Source organism: Ambystoma mexicanum, chromosome 12 (assembly GCF_040938575.1).
Source record: "Ambystoma mexicanum isolate Mex_15411 chromosome 12, UKY_AmexF1_1, whole genome shotgun sequence".
Classification (NCBI taxonomy): Eukaryota; Metazoa; Chordata; class Amphibia; order Caudata; family Ambystomatidae; genus Ambystoma; species Ambystoma mexicanum.
Genome location: NC_090936.1, coordinates 172,405,496 through 172,427,515, shown reverse-complemented (window position 1 = coordinate 172,427,515; position 22,020 = coordinate 172,405,496). Strand labels below are relative to the sequence as shown.

The window sequence follows — 22,020 nt, the reverse complement described above, 5'->3', positions numbered from 1 at the left end:
CCAAATGTTTGTTGCTTAGACTGGAGGAGTGGGTGGGGCGCAAATTATCTTGACCCCCTCCCAAGCGGGTTTCAGGGGAGAGCTTAGCACAGTGGATTACTGCTTCACCATGTCAAAATACGGTAAAGTTGATGGAGGGAGCTTATTTGTGGCTTTTTTTAGATGTTCAGAAAACATTTGATTTGACTGATAGAAACACATTGTTGCATAAATTGCATTTTATTGGGATCCCTTATGGTTTATTAAATCTTATACATCTGTAATACAGACCCCTTAGCGTCTTGTCTGATATACAAGATCAGGGGATTATACATGGTGTCCTCCCACCAATAAAGCTGAAAAGCAGAGATGGCCGTTGGCCCCAATTTATTTATTTCAAACCTTGACCTTAGTACTTCTCTTGGGCAAGTCAATGAACTTAATCTGAAGGGTACATTTTATAGCATGCTTCTTTATGACGATGACGCAGCTTTTTTGGAATTGACCCCGGCAGGTCTTCAGTCGGGCCTGCTGTAAACAAATAACTAATTTGGGGACTATAGTTTGAAATTAAGTATGCTTCTAAAAAAAAATGGTGTTCATGAAAAGGGTGAAACCTTGTGGCTGGCTTTTAACTGAATGCAGAGATGAGGTAGACTCATTGTTATTTGAGCCTACTCTTCTAAAAGAGCACTGCTTGGGTCAATCCATTTTAAGACGACAGCTGAACGTGCATCATTAAGGACTAAGGGGCTTGTAAAGATTTTTTTTAAAGTTTGGGGCATTCAGATTGGATGACTGGAGCTATTGTAAGGCAAAGGTCTGTTCCATGTTCTGTTTAGGACAGCGAAATCTGGGGTTGTTTGAACTGTCATGCCCTGGAGGGGTTTCAAATTAAATTCCTGTGCCAAGTAGCAGGTCTGGCTCCAGGTACCCCTGGTAGCTCATTCCGAGCTGAATTGGGCGTGTTCAGTTTGAAGGGTTCGGCCCAGTTTTTTAAAGTTATTTTTTAAACGGCGATCTGGGAATTTCTGCTAGTTCTAAAGGTGAATTTCAGTGTTCAGCACGATTGCAGCTTCCCCCAGTAAAGAATAATACTTTGTGGGGTGGCGCTTGTAAGGCACTTTCGATTTGTATGAGGAAGTGGGATATAACTACACTTGTCACATAAGGTAAACTCGAAATATCTCTTAAAGCAAGAGCTTGTCCGATAGCTAGCGAGGCAGATGCCCAAAATATACATGAGCTGCTCTCTTCAGCCTTGCATGCAGACTTGCATACACATGTACAATGGCAAAGAGAAATCTGTGAAATACGATCCCCAGAATGCAGGGGGCTAATCATTTAAATGTACCCACCCCTCAATAAATGGAGGTATGCAGGGGGAAGTACAAAGTGTGCCTGCAAACTGGGAGTCGAAGATCTTGTTCATTATCTGTTAATTTGTTCTCTGTTTTGCGTATTGCGTGGACATACCTGGAAGCTACAATTTTATATAATTGTAATCAGGATTTTCTATATAGCTTGTTTGGATATGTTCAAGCTGCTTTTTTATATCATGCTTCTTCTATGTGAATCTTATGAAATATGACACACTTTTAACTCTGTCTGTTTACAGAAATGCAATTAAATATTGTTAATACTGGGCTTTACAGATCGCTTCACCGGGGCTTTGGAGGTTAGCTCCTAAATTATTTGGCATGTAATGGCAATTAGTGCATTCTAAAGCACATGGGGCCTGTTATATTGGCGTAAAAGTGGTTAGGAATAAAAATGACAATTTTCTGAAGGGTTTGGTGCTTTTCTCTGCCCAAAAGGGATTTTTCACAAAATGTAGTGTCGAGCATTGTTCAAAAAAACACTTCAGAGAGCAGTATATGGTTGTGTTCATTAGGTATTTGGTTTAATTAATTGGCTTGGTTATTTAAACATATTAACAGTAACTTAGTTGGATTTGAATTTAGAGCAAATTAAAAAGCAATATGATGTGCATTGCCTTACCTGACCATTATCCACGTACCAGATGGGCAGTGTATCAAAAGATGAACATGTTTTCACTAAGACACTGTAGCAATAAATGTAGGTGACGGTAAAAGTCATTCTGATAAATTTAATGCATGGTGGCATCAGACGCAAAGCTCACTTTTCAAAAAGCAGTGCATGCAAATTATTTAATAAAGGAAAATTGGGTATGCGTGCTGCTTATTTGTCAATTATGCTCCTACTAGCTGTACAAAGGAATAGAATGTGACCATTTTCCCCAGGACACAAACATGGGTGCATGGTTCAATTACTTGGCTCATTTTAATACATTTGTCATCTGAGCAAAGTATCTGAAGATGACAGGGTTTTGACACTGACACTGCAATAATAAGTAAGGTAATTTTTTGAAAAATGATGTGCATGGTCGCAGCAAACTCAAATCTTGCATCCACAAAACTAAGCCAACTGGAACCACATCAGACTCATTGGCCAAAGTTCTTGCACAGTCCAGGACTCTGTCCTGCCTATACTGCTACTGACGTCTCGCCTGTTCTGCACCTCCTCCTAGGCATCATCACCCTTTCCCAGAGCAACAATTTAGGGTGCCAGCAAAATGTTGCTCTCGATCTACACGTTTGGGATCACTGGAGTAATGCATGAATGCACCGTATTGAGTGGGGAGCGCTGTGCCATGTTATACTAGTATTTCTCCCATCACATGTCTTCATTTACAATTTGCTTTGCTGGGTCCCTGCAAGCGGACTGGCCCACTTAGTTGGGACTTCAGAGGAGGCACCAGGTAGATAATTAAAGAATCCCCTCATCCAATAAATGTCTTCACCTAGCAGCAATTGTTAGTCACTTTTCAATTGGGTTTCATGTATTTTTACACAGTTCTGCACTTTTTTCTTTAGCAATGACTAATGGGTCAATGTTTCTTAGAACCGATTGAACAACAAGAAGATTGCTGAGTTTTTTTGTCTAAACAGTTTACAATGCTTTTCAAAATGCTTTCTAGTTCAGGTAATGCTTTTTAGTGCAATGTTATGGTGCTTTCCTTAACAGCTTGTTCAGTTAAAACCTTTGACCGCTCCCCAACACGAAAACCAACTTACTCTAAGAATGAGGCCTCTGGAGATGAAAGTTTTGAAGCTCTGCTTCTTAAATATAAGCAAATTAAGCTTGAACTTGAACATATTAAAAAGGATGAAAAACTTGCACTTGGCACAAGAGAAGAGAATGCACAAGAGGATATGAAGATGGCAGAAACTCAGGACCAATATATCAGTGAAAATAACAGTATTGTGAAAGATCTTCATGCAGATGTAAAGTTTGCTAAGCAAGTTCATAAAGAAGCGAGGGGTATTAAACATGCTTTGAAGGATGGTAAGCATTCAAACCGAATAGACCTTACAAAACAAATGGAAATTGAAATTATAGACCTTACCAAGGACTGCAAATCCGTTCATAAAGAGATTAGTAGAGTAGGGACAAAAGAGACCCCTGCAGTGAAGAAAAATGAATTGAAATCTTTTCAAGCTTTTGAAATTAAGCCTCTGAGGCAGAAACTGACTTTTCCCATCGAGCAGAACAAATCTGAAACTAAAACAAATGTTCCCATTGATAAACCTCAAACTGTTGAAGATGGCACAGCATCCCTTAAAGTAAATGATGAATCAGAAGAACCCAGTCCAGGTAATACGCATGCTTTTTTGTATTCATTTTGTCCTCTGTGAAATAAGGGCTGTAGCTTTGATGGTCCTGTAAATCAATTTCTATGTTGCAGAAGTATTCGTTTAACTCCTTATACATGGTGTTTGGATTTGGGGTTCATTCTGGTCATTCAGCATTGGACAGACTTTGCCAATTAAAGCTTAGGTCATTAACTTAAACTTTTGTAAATATTTTATAGATTTTTACCAGCAATGATACAACAAATAACATGTAAATACAACCAGGAAAAGTATCGTATACACGGCATAGTTATACAAGGCAATAATAATGTCCCTTTATATGAAGAAGTCCTAAGAGTCGAACATTTGCGGGATAAGTCATGAGTGGCTGTATAACAGTTTGATAACCAAGAAGAAAAAGTTCCCACCCCACACATCGTGGTAAAAAATGGACTTCAATTCAAGTTTGTTTCACAACACCACTTTACTGTCAGAACAGGCTAACAAATCGTTGACAGTCCTTTTTGCATGACAGTGGCTAGTGTGGCTAATTGAGTAATGCGATGTTACTTGATATGCTATGCTATTTTATTTGTATTGCGCTCGTACACAAGTGTTTCAGAGCGCGACTAGGCAAGTGAGGGGAACAGGGGGGGCACACAACACAACAACAATCTTACTAGGTCCAGTGACATTGAGAACGCGCAAGTGTATGGGAATGGGAAAGGGAAAAAGTGCATGAAAGGGGGAGGGTGGAAAGTGCGCAGCAGAGGAGAGCAGATAAATAATAAATAGAAAATGGGGGCAATAAACAGTGGTAGTGCAGCCAGAAAGTGGCAAGTGCTGTGTTAAAGCAGCAGACTGGGTAAGCCTGATAAGTGCAGAAAAAGAAGAAAAATAATGGGGGTTGCTGCAAGGGTACAGATAGTCCCCAGTGCATGGGGTGGCCAGGAGGCAGTGCAGGAGGGGGTGGCAGGGTGAGCAGGTACCTAGGCCCAGGGGACCGAGGGTGTATTTGTATTTTATTGAAATTATATAGCCCTTTAATCCGAAGTGCTTTACGTGAGAACAAGCAAAAAATACAAGCATAAGATGGCAAATGAGTCACAACTCAAACAGTATAAGGAACAATTTACAATATTGCTGAGGTGAGGAGGGAGTGGAGAGGGACAGAGGTGTGGGAGGTATTAGTGGAGGTAAGAGCGGAAGAGGTAAGGCAAGAAGGTGAGAGGAAAGAGTAAGGTTAGGTAAGAGCCGGGGGTGGGGTAGCAGGGAGTGGAGAGGGTAAGGAAGAGCAGGAGTAAGAGGTGAGGAATGAGGAGGAGAGGAAGCGAAGGGTGTTGGGGAGGGGAGTGGAAAAGATAAGATTTTAGAGAAGAGTGAAAGGAAGGGTAGGCGGGAGAAGAGCGAATGTGGAGGGGGAGGCGGTTCCATTGGAAGGGAGCGAGGAGTTGGAAAGAGCAGAAGCAGGAAGAGGCGCAGGATAGTGGAGGAGGAGAGAGTAGGAAAAGATTAGCAGAGCGGAGAGAATGAGAAGGGGTATAGAAAGTAAGAAGGGAGGAGAGGTAGGGGGGGGCAAGACCATAGAGCGATTTGAAAACAAGACGGAGGAACTTGAATTTGAGCTGGGAGTGAAAAGGCAACCAACCTAGAGAGGTGAGAGAAGAGGAGATGGAATCAAGAGGTGAGAGAAGGCAGAGGGAGCAGATGGCAGAGTGGTAGACAGATTTGAGTGGAGAGAGGTGAGACGAGGGGAGTCCAAAGAGAAGGGAGGAACAGTAGAAAAGTCTGGAGAAGATTAGGGAGGTGATAAAGAGTTTAGTAGCGTGAAAGGTTAGGAGGGGTCGAATTTTACGAATGTTGTAGAGGTGAAAGCGACAAGACTTGGCAGTAAGAGAAATGTGGGGAGATGGTGAGGGTCAATATGAAAACCAAGGTTGCTGGGAGGGGGGAAAGAGAATGGAAGGGGGAGGGGAGGGAGGAGGAAGAGTATTGGCAGAGAATTCGAGTTCAGTTTTTCCAGCATTAAGAGTAAGGAAGTGAGAGGACATCCAGGATTTAATAGCAGATGGGCAAGAAGAGTTTATTGTGAATGTCGTGAGAGGAGGAGAGGAAAAGCTGGGTATCATCGGCGTAGAAATGGTGTGAGATGGCAAAAGAGGAGATAAGAGCTAAGAAGGAAGTATAGAGTGAGAAAAGAAATGGGCCAAGGACAGAACCTTGGAACTCCGTGGTTGAGAGGATGTGGGAGAGGTGGAGCCACCCCAGGAGACAGAAAAGGTGCGGTTAAAGAGATAAGAAGAGTCGGTTGAGAACCGTGTCCTTGAAGCCAAATGAGGAGAGCGAATTAAGGAGCAGAGGATGGTCAACAGTATCAAAAGGAGAAAAAGAATGGAGGAGTGTTTTGAGTAGCGTGCAGAGAGGACAGAGTTAAGAACAGCGATGAGGGCAGTTTCAGTGGAGTGCAGATGGTGGAAGCCGGATTGTGTAGAGGGAAGGAAGGAGTGGTTAGAGATAGATGAAGGAAGAGTTGAGAATAGCCAATATGTTCGAGAAGTTTGGTAATGTTGGGTCACCTTCCCCCGTTGCAATGCTGCTTGCGTGTGCATCTCTGTGCGCAGCGTAATATTCCAGGAAGGCGAGCCGGGTCATATCGATATGGGAATGTGTTTATAATAATGCTGCCGTAATGCATTCCATCTGGTGTATCTCGTGAACTTTGTTCAACCATTCCTTTTTTTTGTGGGTAGAGCGTTACACTTTTGTCAGGCAGATTCCTTCGTCTGTAACTGACTCTCACAATTGGACTTTGCCAGAAGTGCCAAGAGCAAAAGATTGAGTGTAGTCCTAAACAACCTGAACTTAATGAGTGCAAATTAGTGGCGTTAGAGGAGAATCTACCAATCCACTCTTTTAGGCCTGTTGACAAAAGGAGAAAGTACAGTTATAAAACTGAAGGGTTATGTATAGAGCAAGGTCTATTGTGTGTGTACTGACCCTCTCTAGTTGACCCACTGCTCATTTCCAGGCTGAATTTTGGCCGTGAAACCACTGAAGCGGCATACATCCGGAGCGACTGCAGATTGAGCTGCTAAGCGCACTGCTCTCGCTTGTCAAGGAATTATGGAGGACTAGACAATGACTCTGGCGCCATATGTGAAGATGATGAAGGCTTGAATGTGATGGTTAGTCCTGTATGATTCAAGAAAGTAGATGGAGCTTGGAGTGGAGAGATGGCAAACATCACTGAACCTGAAGGGAAGAACGGACTGATGTTCATCAAGGACGATTTGGTGACACTACTAGGCTAAATAACACCACTAAAATTACCAACTATTTTGTGGCTCAGGATAATTCGCTCTCAAAACCAACTAAAGAGAATAACTTCTACTCAGAACTGGCAGTAGAGCTTACAGCATCTTTACACTGCCTTGGCTCCAAAATTGAGGCAGTGGCAAGTGTATTTTAGCCTGGCAACTTGTATTCAAGCCTGGTGTTTCCATCAGCTCTCCCACTATCAGAAACGTCCCTCACTTCTATGTACCTGACTTGTTTGAGTGCTGTGGCAGTTGTCCTAGAAGTGGATGCTTCGGTAGAGATGGCAGTGGTTGATGAATGGAGTATTAACTCGTTATTCCTAACACTGTAGAAACGCATGCAGATGTCCATTCTTTCTGTTGGCCGGTTTGTGTCTCCGCCACATGCAGATGTCCATTCTTTCTGTTGGCCTGTTTGTGTCTCCGCCACATGGCCAAATGGTGTCCTTGGACAACATACCACTGTCTCCAAATAGAGAGCTCATCAACACAACGAAAGACAGCTCTGTCAGCTGAGAGTCCGTGGTAATGTTCAGCATATTGGAAAGCTTACTTGTTAAACTTGCTGCTTAATGTGATGCATTAGTGAAAAGGCTTGAGAGTCAAGACTACATCATTAAAGACACTGGATCGCTAGACCAACTCACTAATACCAGCAACGTGCATACGACTAGTATGGGGAAAATTCAAGACAACATTGTCTTTTAACAATGTACCTCTTTCAAGAGAAAGATAGTGGTAAGAAAGAATCTTCAAATATGAATCATGACAGGGTGACCCCAACTCTGCTGCTTGGTACAAATGCTAGGATAGGAAAGTCTGCAGACAAGCAATGTACGTTCTCAAGCTTTAGGCCCTTTTAGAGTCTATTAAGCACTTATTGACTGAGTCCACCTCCTTACTGAAGCTACAGACATTGGCACTAAGAGCTTTTGGTATGGAGGGGACCACTACGGCCGGTGCCCTCTGGAAACCTTTAAGTGGCATCCAGGAAACATGTATCATCTACTGGCCGAAACGGTGGATAAGGATTGCTACTGTCATTGAAATCATTGAATGACCGTGATGGACATTGTGGTTGCAATGAAGGGTATGCCTATCATATTGGTAAACCTTAAATTTATTGTTGAAGCATGAAGCAATTCTTTGCTAATGTTTTACTATGGCGAAGCATTAAAAGTTGACAACTCTAATATAAATAAAGGAACACATAATTTGCTTAGTCTTCATAACGGAAACCAACTTTTCATCTTCATTGAGTAGCAAAATGAGTGGGGTGGGGTAGCATACGCCAGGGGGATGCATTTCAAGTTGCAAGCTGCTAGCCAGGCATGTTGATGGCAATATGCATGTGGAAGACTGCAGAGCAGGCAAGTAATTTCTTACTGTAGCCAATCGCTAGTAGTGAGCGCACATTTTGTGGTTTGGCAGGCAGTATACCTCGTATGTTTCTTTGCGCTGGTGACTTTTGCTTTGCCGCTCAAAAGACACTTGTAAAGCACAATAGGGTAGTTATTTAACACTTTAAGCAGGAGGACCTTCCATGTAGTTGCTTTGAAGACTAATCAGATGCCTGACCCTGTCTGGAAGGAATGGGGACCCCTCTGTTGGCCTGGGGTGGCGACCTACCAGTGTGGAAGCCTGAGCCAGTTCTACCCCATAGCAAAGTGGCAGTTAGGTGGGGCCCCAGCCCATGCCCCTTCCATATGTGCCCAACTGATTGAAAATGGCACCACACTTGATTATCCCATACTTCCAAATGCTGGCCAGTTTGTTTGTTTCAGGGAACTACGGATGCCAGTAGACCAGTGGTGGACCCAAGAGACCACAGCCAACAAGAACCTCCAAGAGTTTCCAGTATCGGTGCACCTGAACCAACCACACTATACTTTGAAATTTGCTGTGTGACACGCAAGACCAGACCAAGTGTCAGTGCGTCTGGTGGTAGCTGTCGTCTGCTCTGTGCAACAAACTCACTCACTCACTGGCAGCAGAGCTTCAGACTGGCATTGCAACACATTGTCTGCTGCTTGAGATAAAGCAGCCCTTTACTGATAAGATTGGTGGAGCGCCTCTTTAACAAAGACTGTCATGCCAAAGACTTGGGCCCCTCACACGACCTGGAACTATAGCTGGCTAGCATTAAAAATCCTCAGAGGTCCTGCATGAAAAAAGGGCAGGGTTTGGACCCACTTATGTGTTCTGATGTTTAACAATTCCCAGGTAGGAGATTGTCCTAGGGAACCAGAATGGGAGAACCAATGGAGGCAGGAGTGAGGATGGAAGGGGCACCAGGAAGGCGAGTTGTTTGGGAGAGGTCCGAGGAGAAGGCGGGAGTGATTTAAGGGTGTCTGAGTGAGGAGGTAGGGTGGAGTAGTAGCGTGGAGATGAGAGAAGTGGTACAGTAGAGGTAGGAGCCATAGTTGAGTGAGATTGAGAGCATAGTACTGGGTACTAGAAGAGGCATTTTAGAGCAAGGGTAGGAGGGCGTAAGATCTCAGTGTGGAGGAGAGTACGAGGGGAGGACCATCGTGGGACAGGAGAGGAAGTGATGGGAAGACAGGAGATAATGGGTCGAGTAGGAGAGGAAATGGGGAATGTAGAAGGGGAGATGGAGACCCAGTAAGATGTAGAAGGATGTAGATCAGACAAGTGTCCAAAATTGATTGAAACATGTCTTTGTGTGGTGTTTTTTATGATTACTGCACGTAGGACCTATGGCCTACGTAATAAAACTATGAAAACATTTTTTATTAAATGAAAAATCTGGTACTCTGTGTAATTTTCATTTTGTGAGGTGATGTATACAACTCACGGAATGTGACCTAGTCTAAATTGGAGCTAGGCCATTAAAGTTGGTTTAAATGGTTCATCTGGGGGACTCCCCTCTGTGTGCTAATTGATTGAAAAGCAGTATCCAACCGGGTTCCCGGATAAGTGTAACATAGATTTTTCCCCCCAAGGAAGCCTATTTGGATGGGGCATTGCCATTTAGGCCATCACATGGATACATAGAGTAAGGGGTTAATGATCACTAGTACTAGTCCGGGTCGATGTAAACCTGAGTTATGGTGGACTTGCCCATTCCCAAGTTAGACAGGAGGTCTGTTGAAAATTGAATAAAAAAATAAAAACCCCTTGAACCGCATCTGGGAGTGGTGAGTTTTTGAGGCCATCTGTGACACAATGTGTGGAAAAGGGCTGTGATGATCTGCATTGAATGCCCATATCCACTATTCTGATGTATTTTAAAAATCTGGCAGTGTTTTCTGGCCCTTGAATGAATCGGATTGAAGTGGGGACAATAGATTGTGCTTGAGGTAATGTAGCAGCTAACCCGTTCCAATGTCTTGGCATTTGCCAGCAAATAGAAGTTGGCCTGTAGTTGGTTAAGCAGCTTGTCTAGCTGAACATTTTTCAGGAGGGCAGCAACAGATTTTGCACGTTCGGGACTATAAACAAATAACTTTTTTGATCATTGGTGTAAAAAGTACAGCAAAGCTTTTTTTAGAAGCTGGGCTGGGCCTGGATACGCAGTGGTTTAAGCTTGGGTAAATCCCAAGAGTGAGATCCTTCTTGACAGGCTAAAGACAAGTGCATATTAACTGCAGATGTGGGACCACAACTCAGTTGGTGGGGCTGGTTGTGTTCAGCCGCAACCTTTTCCAGGTTACCTTTTGATTGAAAATTCCTCCAGAGACAAATCTGTGCCACAAGCTACAGGACTGCCTTTAAGCACCACAGGAAGGAATGGCAGTGCAAAGATCTGCTATTACAAATGAGCAGAGGAACTGGCCTCCTTGAGCCATAAGCAGCATGAAGCTGGCCTCGCTAGTGATTCAGGGTGGTGTTGCTGAGAGCTCAGGGTACCTAAAGAGATGGTGAGAGTGAGAAAGAGTTGGGTGCTAGTGTAGTGCCAGTGACTAAGTTATTGCAGTTTTTGTTGGCTCTTGTGCCTCTGGGTTGGTGCGAGGCTTTGCGCTGCAGTTTCTAAGGGTTGTATACATCCTGCACCACAGAATCTGGAGGCATATGCAGGAACCAGGCCTGCTGAGTCCCTGTAGTTAGATTTCCATGGGGGACCAATGTCATTACCTTGATTATATTCGCTGCAATGGTTTGGAGAATTCTGCAAGGCATTGATGTCGGTTATCTAGGGGCTGATTACTGAAAATTCAACTTTGAACCGAAAGTGGGGGATAGTCTTCAGGAACAAAATAAAGGCTGCTTTCTCACTCCTGTCTCTCCCCATAAGGATTAAGGAGATGTCCACACAGGCATTGATCACTGTTCCACTTCAACAAAGTCCCAATTGGATAATTTTCTGGTAAAAAACGTCCCCAGAGGAATTTGGAGTGTAGTATTTGTTTGCTGTGTGGGGATAAGAGCTCCTTGAAGGTGGTTGGTACTGCATAAGTGTTGGCACACTGTAGTAACCAGAGGTCATTGAGTGGATAGTTAACAGACCCGACTGGTGCTTTGTTAAAAAAAAGATGGAGGAAACCAAAACGATGGTTTGACTGATCCAACAATCCTATAAAGGGCACTCGCTCCGTCATTGTGAAGTATCATTACAATACAACGATCTATGTGCTAACATTAGGGGGTCTAAGTGAGACCACCAACAAGCAGACAAATCAAACCCAATCCTCTGAGGGGGCGGAAAAAGCTTGGTGCTGCTCTTGCAAGGATAACCCGGTTTGTTTTGTATACACAAAGAACAGTGCCAGAGGGTAGTGTAGAACCCACCTGCCACATCGCTACCTGGGTTAGTTCAAAGCAAGTGCAACATTATAAAGGCCAGTGTCGTCATCCCATGATGCAAGCAATATACAGTATTTGTTCCCCACCCTCATTGATTCTCCCCTAAGTACATACTATCAGTTCCCTATAGTACCGTGACCGATTGGCCGTTCCCAGTCTGTTCCAACCCCCTGCACCCCCAGCACATTGTATTTGCCCCGCCACCTTAACGTCTTTTGTGTGCATCATTGGCAGGCATCTGAGAGTGCTACCCTCCCCACCGGCTGAATCAGGTAATATGCACCTGGACATTAACATGAGCCCAGTGGATACTTTCGAGGTCAAACTAGCCTTCTACAATGAAGAGCATCTCGTGATCCCAGACACTTGGGCACCCCTTCCATCGCAAGGCTGGGTATGTTGGCCTCACCTTGTGCACCTCATAGTACAAGTCACCGGCCATTGCGCTCTGTACTCGTTCTGCTCTCCCCACCCATCTGGCAGCCACTCCTCTCTAGAGCTTCAGCTGGTTCTCCCCGGTCCACACTAATTAGGTTGTGAGGGATTGAAGTGACCACACCATTCTCCTGTTGGGGGGGGGGGGGGGGGTGCGGTTTTGACAGCTCTGCCCTAACTCCCATGGGTTGTCTTTAAGGATGAGCGCTGCCTACTAGTTACTGGACCGGTCGCATTCCTTTCTGATTTTGCAAGTCTGCACTATGATACAATTAAGGATTGATCTCTCGGGCCTGAAGGCCCTTTTGTCTCTTAGCTGGGAATAGGGATGGGGAAAATACTGTGGAACTCTACTCTGGGACATGATGCACTACTGGGTTCACTGCGGCTTGTGCCACGCTGGGCCTCACTCTGAATATGGCAGTGCTTCATTGGACTGCGGGCTAACTGTTTGGTGGACCATTCTAAATGTCCAACCTTGAGGTTAAATTAGCATACTTGAACACACTCTGCGTCTAGGCCTCCCTGCAATGCATGATTAACTACACCTTTGTGCCACACGCCACCCCTGCTTTGTCTATCGCACACACCCCTACCACCTTGCAGCTCCATTTCTTTGTGTTAATATATTTTTCTCAACCTGAATCGTTAAAAGGGGGGCGAGGGGGTATGCAGGGGAGCTGGACATGCATCCCAACAGGAGGACTGAAGCGATTGATTAGTAACATGGGGATGGGTATATTTAACAGAATCCTCCTATTATGACCCTCACTAAGCATTCCAAATGTATGCCTTTGACCTCTTCGCTTGGGAAAATTGGAATGCACTACCACCAAAATGATAGATTTTTATTGTTTAAATACGGGTCGGGTAGACAATACTGTGTACACGTATAGAGAAGGCAAACGTGCTTGGCGGAGCCTGAGAAACTTAGAAAGAAAAACCGCAGTCTTTTTGAAACACAACCGCGTTGTGTTTCTGCCTGCCGTGGCTATCACTTTGGGTCTCCGGTGCTCCCCCGCGGGGAGCCCGAAAGCCCCAAATGGAAAAGCAGCTTTAGGCAGAAACACAACGCGGTTGTGTTTCAAAAAGACTGCGGTTTTTCTTTCTAAGTTTCTCAGGCTCCTCAGAGCCAGAGGAGCCTGAGAAACTTAAAAAGAAAAAACGCAGCGTTTTCAAACACAATAACGTTGGATTTATGTTTGCGGTAGCTTCAAAAGCTACCGCAAACATAAATACAATGTTTTTAAAGCTGCGGTTTTATTTCTAAGTTTTCCGGGTCCTCCAGCCCGGAAAATTTAGAAGAAAAAAAAAACGCAGCTAGTGCCTATTTAAAAATAAATAAATGGCACTTACCGAGATGCAGCTGCAGCTTTTCTGCCTGTAGTCTCTGGTCTGCGTCCTCAGAGTCCCGGCACCAAAGAAGGAAAAGCCACCCAGTGGTAGCTTTTGTTTACTACAGCTGGCTGGCTTTTCCTTCATTAGTGCCGCAAAAGCAAGCACAGGCGGGCATCGATTTCACAAAATGGATGCCCCATGTGCTTCCTTTTGTAAATTTTGAGCTTAATTTGCTCAAAATTTTACATTGCCACTTTTTTTTTTTAAAGTCCCTATCTATTTTTTTTTTTTTTATTATTGCCCATCTTTTTTTGCAATAACATTTTTTGGGCGAACCATTCCTTTAATTGGGCTTCTTTTTCCGCTGGCTTTATCTTGTTGGAGGACCGTCCTTGAGAGCTATATTGCTCTCTTGTTTTAGATGTAAGATACGTTGATTTTCTGTAAGGGGTCTTTTCTGAATCCTCCTTTCTTTTCTCTTTATTTAGGTTGGTATCCGGTATAGCCAATAAATTGAAACCTCGCTGCCGAAGCTCTTCTAGTGGCTTATTGATTAAGGCCTCACCCCCACCTTTATGTTGATGTAAGCCTTAGCCACTGGTCCTCTGTGATATGGTTCCACTCTGATGTAATCTTCCGCTCTCAAACATTTCAGTATTGTGATAGTTCTAAAGATATTTCTTACAGTCCTCCTGTTAAGCACCATCTTTTCCCGATTTTTCTCTGATTGTTCTAGTTTCAGAGTAAGGATTTCCTGGGCATGCTCTTTCCTGCCGAATTTATGGCTGGACTCGTTTTCCTCTGATGAGGATCTTTTCTTTCTATGTTTTCTCTCCGTCCAGTCGGTCTCCCTTTGAGGTTTCCTTTGAGCATATTCGTAGTAGGCCGGTGAACCTGGCGTTTTTTTTTTCTTTCCCACCCTGCTCTTTGTTTTGGTCTTTTGAAATCTTGAAATCTTTGTTTTCGCTGGTTGTTGATGTTTTCGTAAAGTTTACCTGATTTGGATGGTTTCTGCTTACTGGCTGCCCCATCCTGTGATCTGGCATCTTTCTAAGGATTATTTTTTTCCTTTTTTCCCTGTCGATCTCCTGACTCTTCTTCTGACTCACTATACGAGAATTGTCTTGCTTGTGCATCTGATGATTTGCTGTTTATCACCTTTTCCCTTTGAAAAACCTCCTGATCTTCTTCCCCTTTGCTATGTGAGTACTGGGAGTAATTCATCGCAGATTGATCCTCTAGGAAGTCGCTTGCTGTTCTTGGCGAAGTTTTCCCTGAGTGGACCTGCACCTTCTCCTCAATTGAGCCTTCTGTATCCCTTCTTGTTTTGGGCGGCTCTACTTTATTATTTATTTTTTTTTTTTTGTTTCTTCCCTTGCTAAGTTTGCATTTCTTTCTTGTGTTGGGCCTGTGGACTGTTCCAACCTCTTGGTCAGTTTCAATACAACTTCCTTATTTGTCGTGTTTGATTTGCCAGATTCTTTATTGCTCATTTTCAAGGATTTTTCTGCTTTATCCTTTATGGTGTTTTTCCAGGAACTAGTTCCTTCACTTAAGCTTTTTTCCTGGGTAGTTTGTTCGGAGAGATTTCCTTGAAGAAAAAAAACCTCTGGCAAGTTTACCTTGGTACCTTCATGATTTAGATGCTGATTAAATATACTAAAGTTGCTTCCGCTCAGGTCTTTCAGAGAAGCTGATTTGTATTGAGATTGCTCCGTTTGGGTGGATTGAGTGCTCAGCGTCACCTTTCTTTGTGGCTCCTTATTTGTGTTTTGTGGAGTTGTTCTGATTGACGATGTGCTCCTGTAATTCATGGATTGTATCTGATTATTCTGTTTTCCCGAGCAATGGTTTACTGATCAACAGCTGTTATATACCCTTCTAGGTATATGAGCTTTGTATGCATCATGGCTATCATCGTCACTTGATCTTTCAGACTGTCATTGATGATCTCGTAGAGTTTGCCGAAGGGATTCAATGCGATGGTAAGTGCAGACATTACTGAGGTCAGGTGTTTTTGTCAGTGTTTCCTTAGCCGACTGTAGCCATTGGTCTCCATAACTCTGACGCCTTGAGGATGGAATTGAGAAATCTTGAGGGTTGGGTCTCATTGGTGAATAGTTCTTTGACTGATTTATCCCCGTCTTTCGTGGTCGCTCCCCGATGCCCTCTTGGGTTACTTCCCTTCTTGGTCTCTGGAGGGATGCAAATTCGTTTTGCTTATGGGGACTTTCCACAGGTGGTAAATATTCATTTCTGTTTGAAGCTGTTCCTGGCGGAGGAGTCATTTCCACCAGCGTTTCATTTGTGTTGATTATAACCGATTGATCATCACTTGGTAGTTTGTCCTGGAGAGTTGTCAGTTTCTTTTGTGTGCCCTTTGTTATTCTTAATTTCCATGTCAAGTACCACATCTCTGGTTGCATCAGATGGATTTGTAGAGCTTCCAAGTTGCGGGCTCTTCTTTTTGCTGTTTAATCTCTCTTCTGGTAGACTTGTGTCTGTTTGCAAAGGGCCGATAGCTCCAGCAGACAATGAGCTGGACAAGCTCTTCTTTGCCACAGGCGCATTAGAAACCGGGAGAGGGCATGTTTTGCGAATTTTAGGTGCTGGAGATTGTTCCTTTATTGCCTCTAAGATCTCAGCATCAGAGAGCTCAAGATGCTCATTGCTCCTTTTTGCTTTGGCTTTTGAGGACATAGTTTACCGCTGTGCGGTGTGTTGCCTTTTGAATTCTTTTTCTGATGACATTTGAAGTTTTATGTGCTTTGTCAAACGCCTATGGGCAGAGTTTAGTCTACCTGGCGCTCTGGCACATGAGACTGTTTTGTCAGGTGATGAGCTATCTTTGTCATTTTTCAGCTGATCCTTTTTGCCACTTACTGGGTTCACTTTTTTTTTGTGGTTATTTTACACTCACCACCTCCAGAATCTTGGGTTGCGGTTTTTGTTTTGCTCCTTTGTATCTTTATCCTTATCGCTTTTCTCTGCCTCTGGGTCGTGTGCGATCACTGCATCAGGAATTGCCACACCCACCCGCTCGGGGCTGCCCCGTAGGCGCACGCCCCTCCAGGTGCGATTGAGACCCGCCCAGCTAGCGAATTCGTGGCCGCAAGAAAAGCCACAAGGGCTTCGGGACCAGAGTCAGCTGTTCTATATCCGGCGGGGGGCCCGCAAATAGGTAGGACACCTCCCACCATTGATGTTTCCGATCTTTTTTGCGATTTCCTCTCCGTTAGCCGTGGGTGTTTGTTTACACCGGCTGCCCCACATGGTTCCAGCGGGGGGGGGGCACTCAGTGGAAAACCCGAGCGGGGCAAGCAGGAGAACTCTTCCCCGGCGTCAGCCCTCCGGCTGCTGATGGAGAGACCACACCTTCCGCCTGACCTTCCGCCGGACTCCGCTCGCCCTATTCCAGTGCCAAAAGTGCATTTGCTTCGACCCCCTCCTCCACGGTATGTCAGCCTCGGCTGAATCACGCTGGGGTCGTTTGAGTGGGTGTTGATCTGCGCCATTACTTGCAGCTTTGAATGCAGTTTAGTTTGGGGCACACGGCCTCCGTTTTGAAACTTTCACTTGGGCAATAACTTTGGAAGAGCCGATTGGAGCCTATCTCTAGCAGGCTGCGGCTCCATTGCCCCTTCCTTCATGTCCTGCTGTAGCTTAGAGCTACGTAGACATCTTTTTTTCGACCACTTCAATGTGCTGGGATGTTGAGACAATTACATTGCTTGTGTTATTTAAGGCCATCGTTTTTTGGAAGTTTGTAAGCGTTTTTTACCGTGATTTTGAAATACTGTTGAAGATGGCCAAAAGCTTACCTATAGTGCTCCTGCACTTCTGCAGCTGAGGCGGACTGGAGGCAGACTGGACTGGACTGGACTCACTGCCGGACTCGGGCATATTTTCAATGTCTGCCCATCCTTTTTTTCAACTGTAAAATCATTAGGTACAAAGCATACATCTGAAATTAACCTACAAAAGAGAGCCCCTTTTTAATTGAAAATAATTGAATGCACATAAAACCAGAGTACAAAACGAATTGTCATGCTTAAAAGAAGCCAGACCTATAATGCTACTGCGGTCTGTCTTAGCCATGCTCAATGTATGCATTTTGCAACAAAAATAAAACTACATTCATATCGAAGAATTTTTGCTGAAATATATGGCCTGCAACAATGTACACATTTTGTGTAATAAAAATAGGGGTTTCAAATATGCAACTCTTAAGACACTTCAACACCTCACAGATTAACATAAAATGAAATACATCATCCCTTGCGGCAACACACATAAAACAGCTAGCACTTGACGAATTTGTCCATTTAGCAATATGGGCTCGTACCCAGCCTACTCGAGTGCATGTGTGTAGTCCGAGTTAATCACATCAAGGTAGTTTTCATAACCAAACTCCTACTTGGAAATAAGATGGTCCATACCATTTGCTAAGGAGATGCACAAACTTTCCATGTTGCCGTTCCTATGGTCTACAAACAACTTTTTCACTGGTTCTTGTGCCCTTTGGGATAGTACCCGGTGTAGTCCAATTGCAAGACAAGTCCAGTGCCGTAAGGCAAGTCTTTACATGCACAAGCCATGGGATGCTACACCCCCCTTCCAGTCGTCTTATGTACATCAAGGTTTCCTGATATTTGGCTAGGCAGGATTCCCCCAGATCTTGAGCCAATAAAGAACTGGTCTTCTAGCAGCTTCCTCTCCGATTTGGCACACATTGCACTCCATGCGTACGTTGCTAGTCTGGGAACTTTGGGGTAGTAATAATAATCCTTTTAGGAACTTATTCTCAATTATTGTTAGAAATTTGGCAGAACCCCACATTTCAGCACCATGTAATGCTGATAGCTTGAGAGTTGTAAACCTCCGGTAGGGGTCTCAGTGCTCCCCCGCCAATGTTTAAAGTAACACTTATTCATGGTTTCAGTTTTTCCCAAGGGTAGCATTGGCCCTGAATAGTTGACCAGTCCACCCTGCAGTACTTGAATATCGATTGCCTAAATAATCATACCAGGTCACCTGCTCCAAATTAAACCCCCACGCACCCCACAAGGGCTTGCTTTTAGTATTTTTAAGGGCTGAAGACCATAGATTGTTTTCTTTATCGGCTTTCAATTCAAGTCCCAAATCACTCTTGGAATGGATTGTGTCCTCCCACGTATTCCTCATCTTGGATATCTTGTCTCCCAGCTCTGCTGCTTCAGCAAAAAAATGTCACCCGGGGGTGCTGTGCTGGAAGCCACGGAGTTGATGTCCCTCGAGGGCTGCCGTTGAGCGTCGACGTCATCTGCAGTATAAAGGGCTCGAGCTGCGCCCGTTCAATCAGTTCTCTTTTTCCGAGCACTGCTTCGTGTCACAAAAGGCGCATCAGTTTTTCTTCGCCGAAATGTCCTTGTCATCGACCCCAACCACACCCAAGACTGGTTTAAAAAATAATTCTGAAGTGTGGTAGAAACATGTCGATTACCGACCCTCATCTCAATTGCCTTTGGTGTTTGAGCCCTGACCATAGGGTCGACGAATGTGGTTCCTGTCGGGCTATGTCCAATAAGGCTTTTAAGGATCTTATAAGTCTTTGAAAAGACAGAGATTCAGGAGGGTCTAGTGGAAAGTCTCGACACGGGTCGAGGAGATCGAGGTCTAAGAGTCGCTCGAGGAAATCATCCTCGTCTTCGTCCAAAAAAGAAGCGACGTCATAAATCTTCTTTCTCCTCGTCTGAGAGAAGGGTTATTTCCTATCCTTCCAAGCATGATGCCCCTGAAAAATGGGAGGCCTTTAGGGCTTTGATGCTTAAAACCTTTGCAAATGCGACCCAAACCCCCTCGAAAAAGCCACGCCAAAGGTGACAGAGGGAGATCAAAAACTAAGCACTCGAGATCCGACAGGAGAGGGGGTCATCAGAGGAAACACCTCGTGAAGAAAGAATGAAACAATCTGTATAATTCGGGGGTAACGGAGGTAAAATTTGCTTCGAAGTCGAATATCCTCTCGACGCATCCTTCGACGTCGAAGCCTCCTTCGAAAATGTCAAAGCCAGTGTCCAAACCTTCGACGCCTTTGTCGTGGCATTCTTTAATCCCGATGCCAAAATCGACACCTATGTCTAAACCTAGGTCAATGCCACCCCCTTTACCAGAAAAAAAATCTTCCAGCCTCAAACCAGGCAAGAATCTTTCAAATATATGTCCTCTTAACTTTGAGGAACAGTCCTCTGAAGAGGATGTTACTTCAGCTGGGGTTAGATTTGGAACCAAGGAGGTTCCTGAGGAACTACTAGACCCAAATTCTATAATGGCTGATTGACTGCCTTCAGTCACCCGGGGGCCAGACCATACCCTGCAGATCATGCAGACACTGGGTATAGAAACATAATGGGAAGAGTCATTGACTTCATGGGATGGAAAACGGCTTCCCCAAGATTCGACCAGGACGATATGACAGACATCCTTAATGAGGGACCTCAAAGGGACCCTGTCCTCTTTTCATAAGGCACTGCAAAAGAGGGTGATGGCAACTTGGGATACCCCAGATTCTGGGCCTGCAGTTATTAAGTTTGTGGGAAAGTACAGGCTATCCTCATCAGATCCAGAGTACCTATCTAAGCATCACTCACCAGAGAGCTTGGTGGTACAGGCTGCAACCTCCACTAGGCCGTCAGCTTATCCTTTGATACCACCTGACGGGGATGACAAAAGTTGATGCTTGGGCCCGGAAAGTCTTCTCTTCGGGCAGCATGGCCCTTAAATCCACAAATGTAACTTGCACTTTGGCAAGATTTACATACACCCTGTGGGACTGTATGACATCAGCGGCTGAACACATCCCGGTGGGTGAGGAACGGGATGGTTTCCTGCCGATAGTGAAAGCTGGAAAGGAGGCTATGGAGGAATGCTTCCAGTCAGGATTGGACACTGCTGATAATGTAATCAGGTTAATGGCATCTAGCACGGACCTACGCAGATTTGCATGGCTGAGAAAATCTGGCTTTGCACCTGATCTGCAGTCCAGATTACTCAATATGCCCTTTGACGGGTTGAGGCTGTTCGGCAGCAAGGCGGACGAGAGCTTGGAGAACCTGCAGACCTCGAAAGCGGCAGCTAAATCACTCTGCGCCGCTATAAGAAAGCCTCAGCAACACTCCTACGCAGGGTCATTTTCCTGGAGGAGCCGTCCCTTTTCGTTTCCACTCCTCTTTTGGAAGAGGGTGGGTACGGGCCAGTCAGAGGCCAACAGAGAAAGGGAAAGGTGCTAGATCAGCTCCAGCAGCGGCAACTTCCTCCTCAGCTGATTCTGCAGCCGCTGCAAACCCACTCAGGTCTTCACCCGCAAGACCTCGGTGGGAGGCAGGATCACTCAGTATCTGAAAGAATGGCGGGACATTACGTCAGATGCCTTGGTGCTAGAGATAGTGACCCATGGTTACTGCCTTCCTTTTCAACAAAGACCTCAAGATCATCATCCGGGAGCCAATTCTGTCAAAATTCCAGACCCCCGCCTTGAGCAGGAGATTTCAACCCTACTAGAGAAAGGTGCAATAGAACATGTACCTTTAGCGGAGAGGAACAAGGGTTGGTACTCCCCGTATTTCCTCATTCCCAAAAAGGACGGAGGATTGAGACCCATCTAAGTTCAAGATGGTGACCCTTTCTCAGATCGTTCAGGCTCTTCAGCTTCAGGACTGGTTGGTTTCGTTGGACCTTCAGGATGCTTACTTTCATGTGCCAATCCGTCTCAAGAACAGAAAGTACCTGAGGTTCATGGTTGGCAGTTTTCACCATTGGTTTCGGGTTCTGCCGTTTGGGCTGACCTCTGCACGAGGGTTTTCACCAAGCTGATGGCGGTAGTGCCAGCGAGTCCCAGGAGAGGCGGGCATCATGTCTACCCTTACCTGGATGATATGCTAACCAGGGCATGTTCACCCGAACGAGCCCAGGAACATCTGGCCACGACCTGCCACTTCTTACAGACTTGGCTTCTCCCTCAATTACAAGAAGTCACAAATGATTCCAAGCCTAAGACTCCAATTTAACGAGCAGTCCTGGATACTTCCCGAGGAGACAACTCGCCACATTCTGCTGATGGTAACAAAGTTTCAAAATGCCCAACCTCTGCCGGCCTTCGATTTTCTAAGGTTGCTAGGCCTCATGGAATCCTGCATTTTTCTGGTGCCAGAGGCCACATTGAGGATGAGATCCCTTCAATGTGTCATCAGGACTCAATGGTCCCAATTTTCAGGGGAAATGTCAGATCTTCTGAAAGTCCAGGCCAGAGTGGCTCAAGATCTTCTATGGTGGGCTTGCAAGGAAAATATCCTCAAGGGAGAAGCTTTTTGGCAACTATGGCCGGAGATGACGGTAGTGACGGACGCCTCACTCACGGGGTGGGGAGCCCACACCAATGATCTGACAATCGGCGGTCGGTGGTCTCCATCGGAGTCCAAGCTACACATCAACCTTTTGGAGCTGAGGGCAATCAGACTAGCGCTGAAGGCCTTTCTGCCCTCTGTACAGGGAAA

The 22,020-nt window shown here is 44.9% G+C and overlaps 1 protein-coding gene across 1 annotated transcript in view; it reads left to right on the top strand.

Moving 5' to 3' along the window:
- The window catches only part of ZFC3H1 (zinc finger C3H1-type containing), a 1,590,362-nt gene that overhangs the window by 9,960 nt on the left and 1,558,382 nt on the right, over positions 1-22,020 (top strand). The window contains exon 2 of the mRNA XM_069628251.1: positions 3,037-3,657. Coding sequence (XP_069484352.1) covers positions 3,037-3,657 — 621 coding nt within the window. The remainder of the gene's footprint in view (positions 1-3,036; positions 3,658-22,020) is intronic.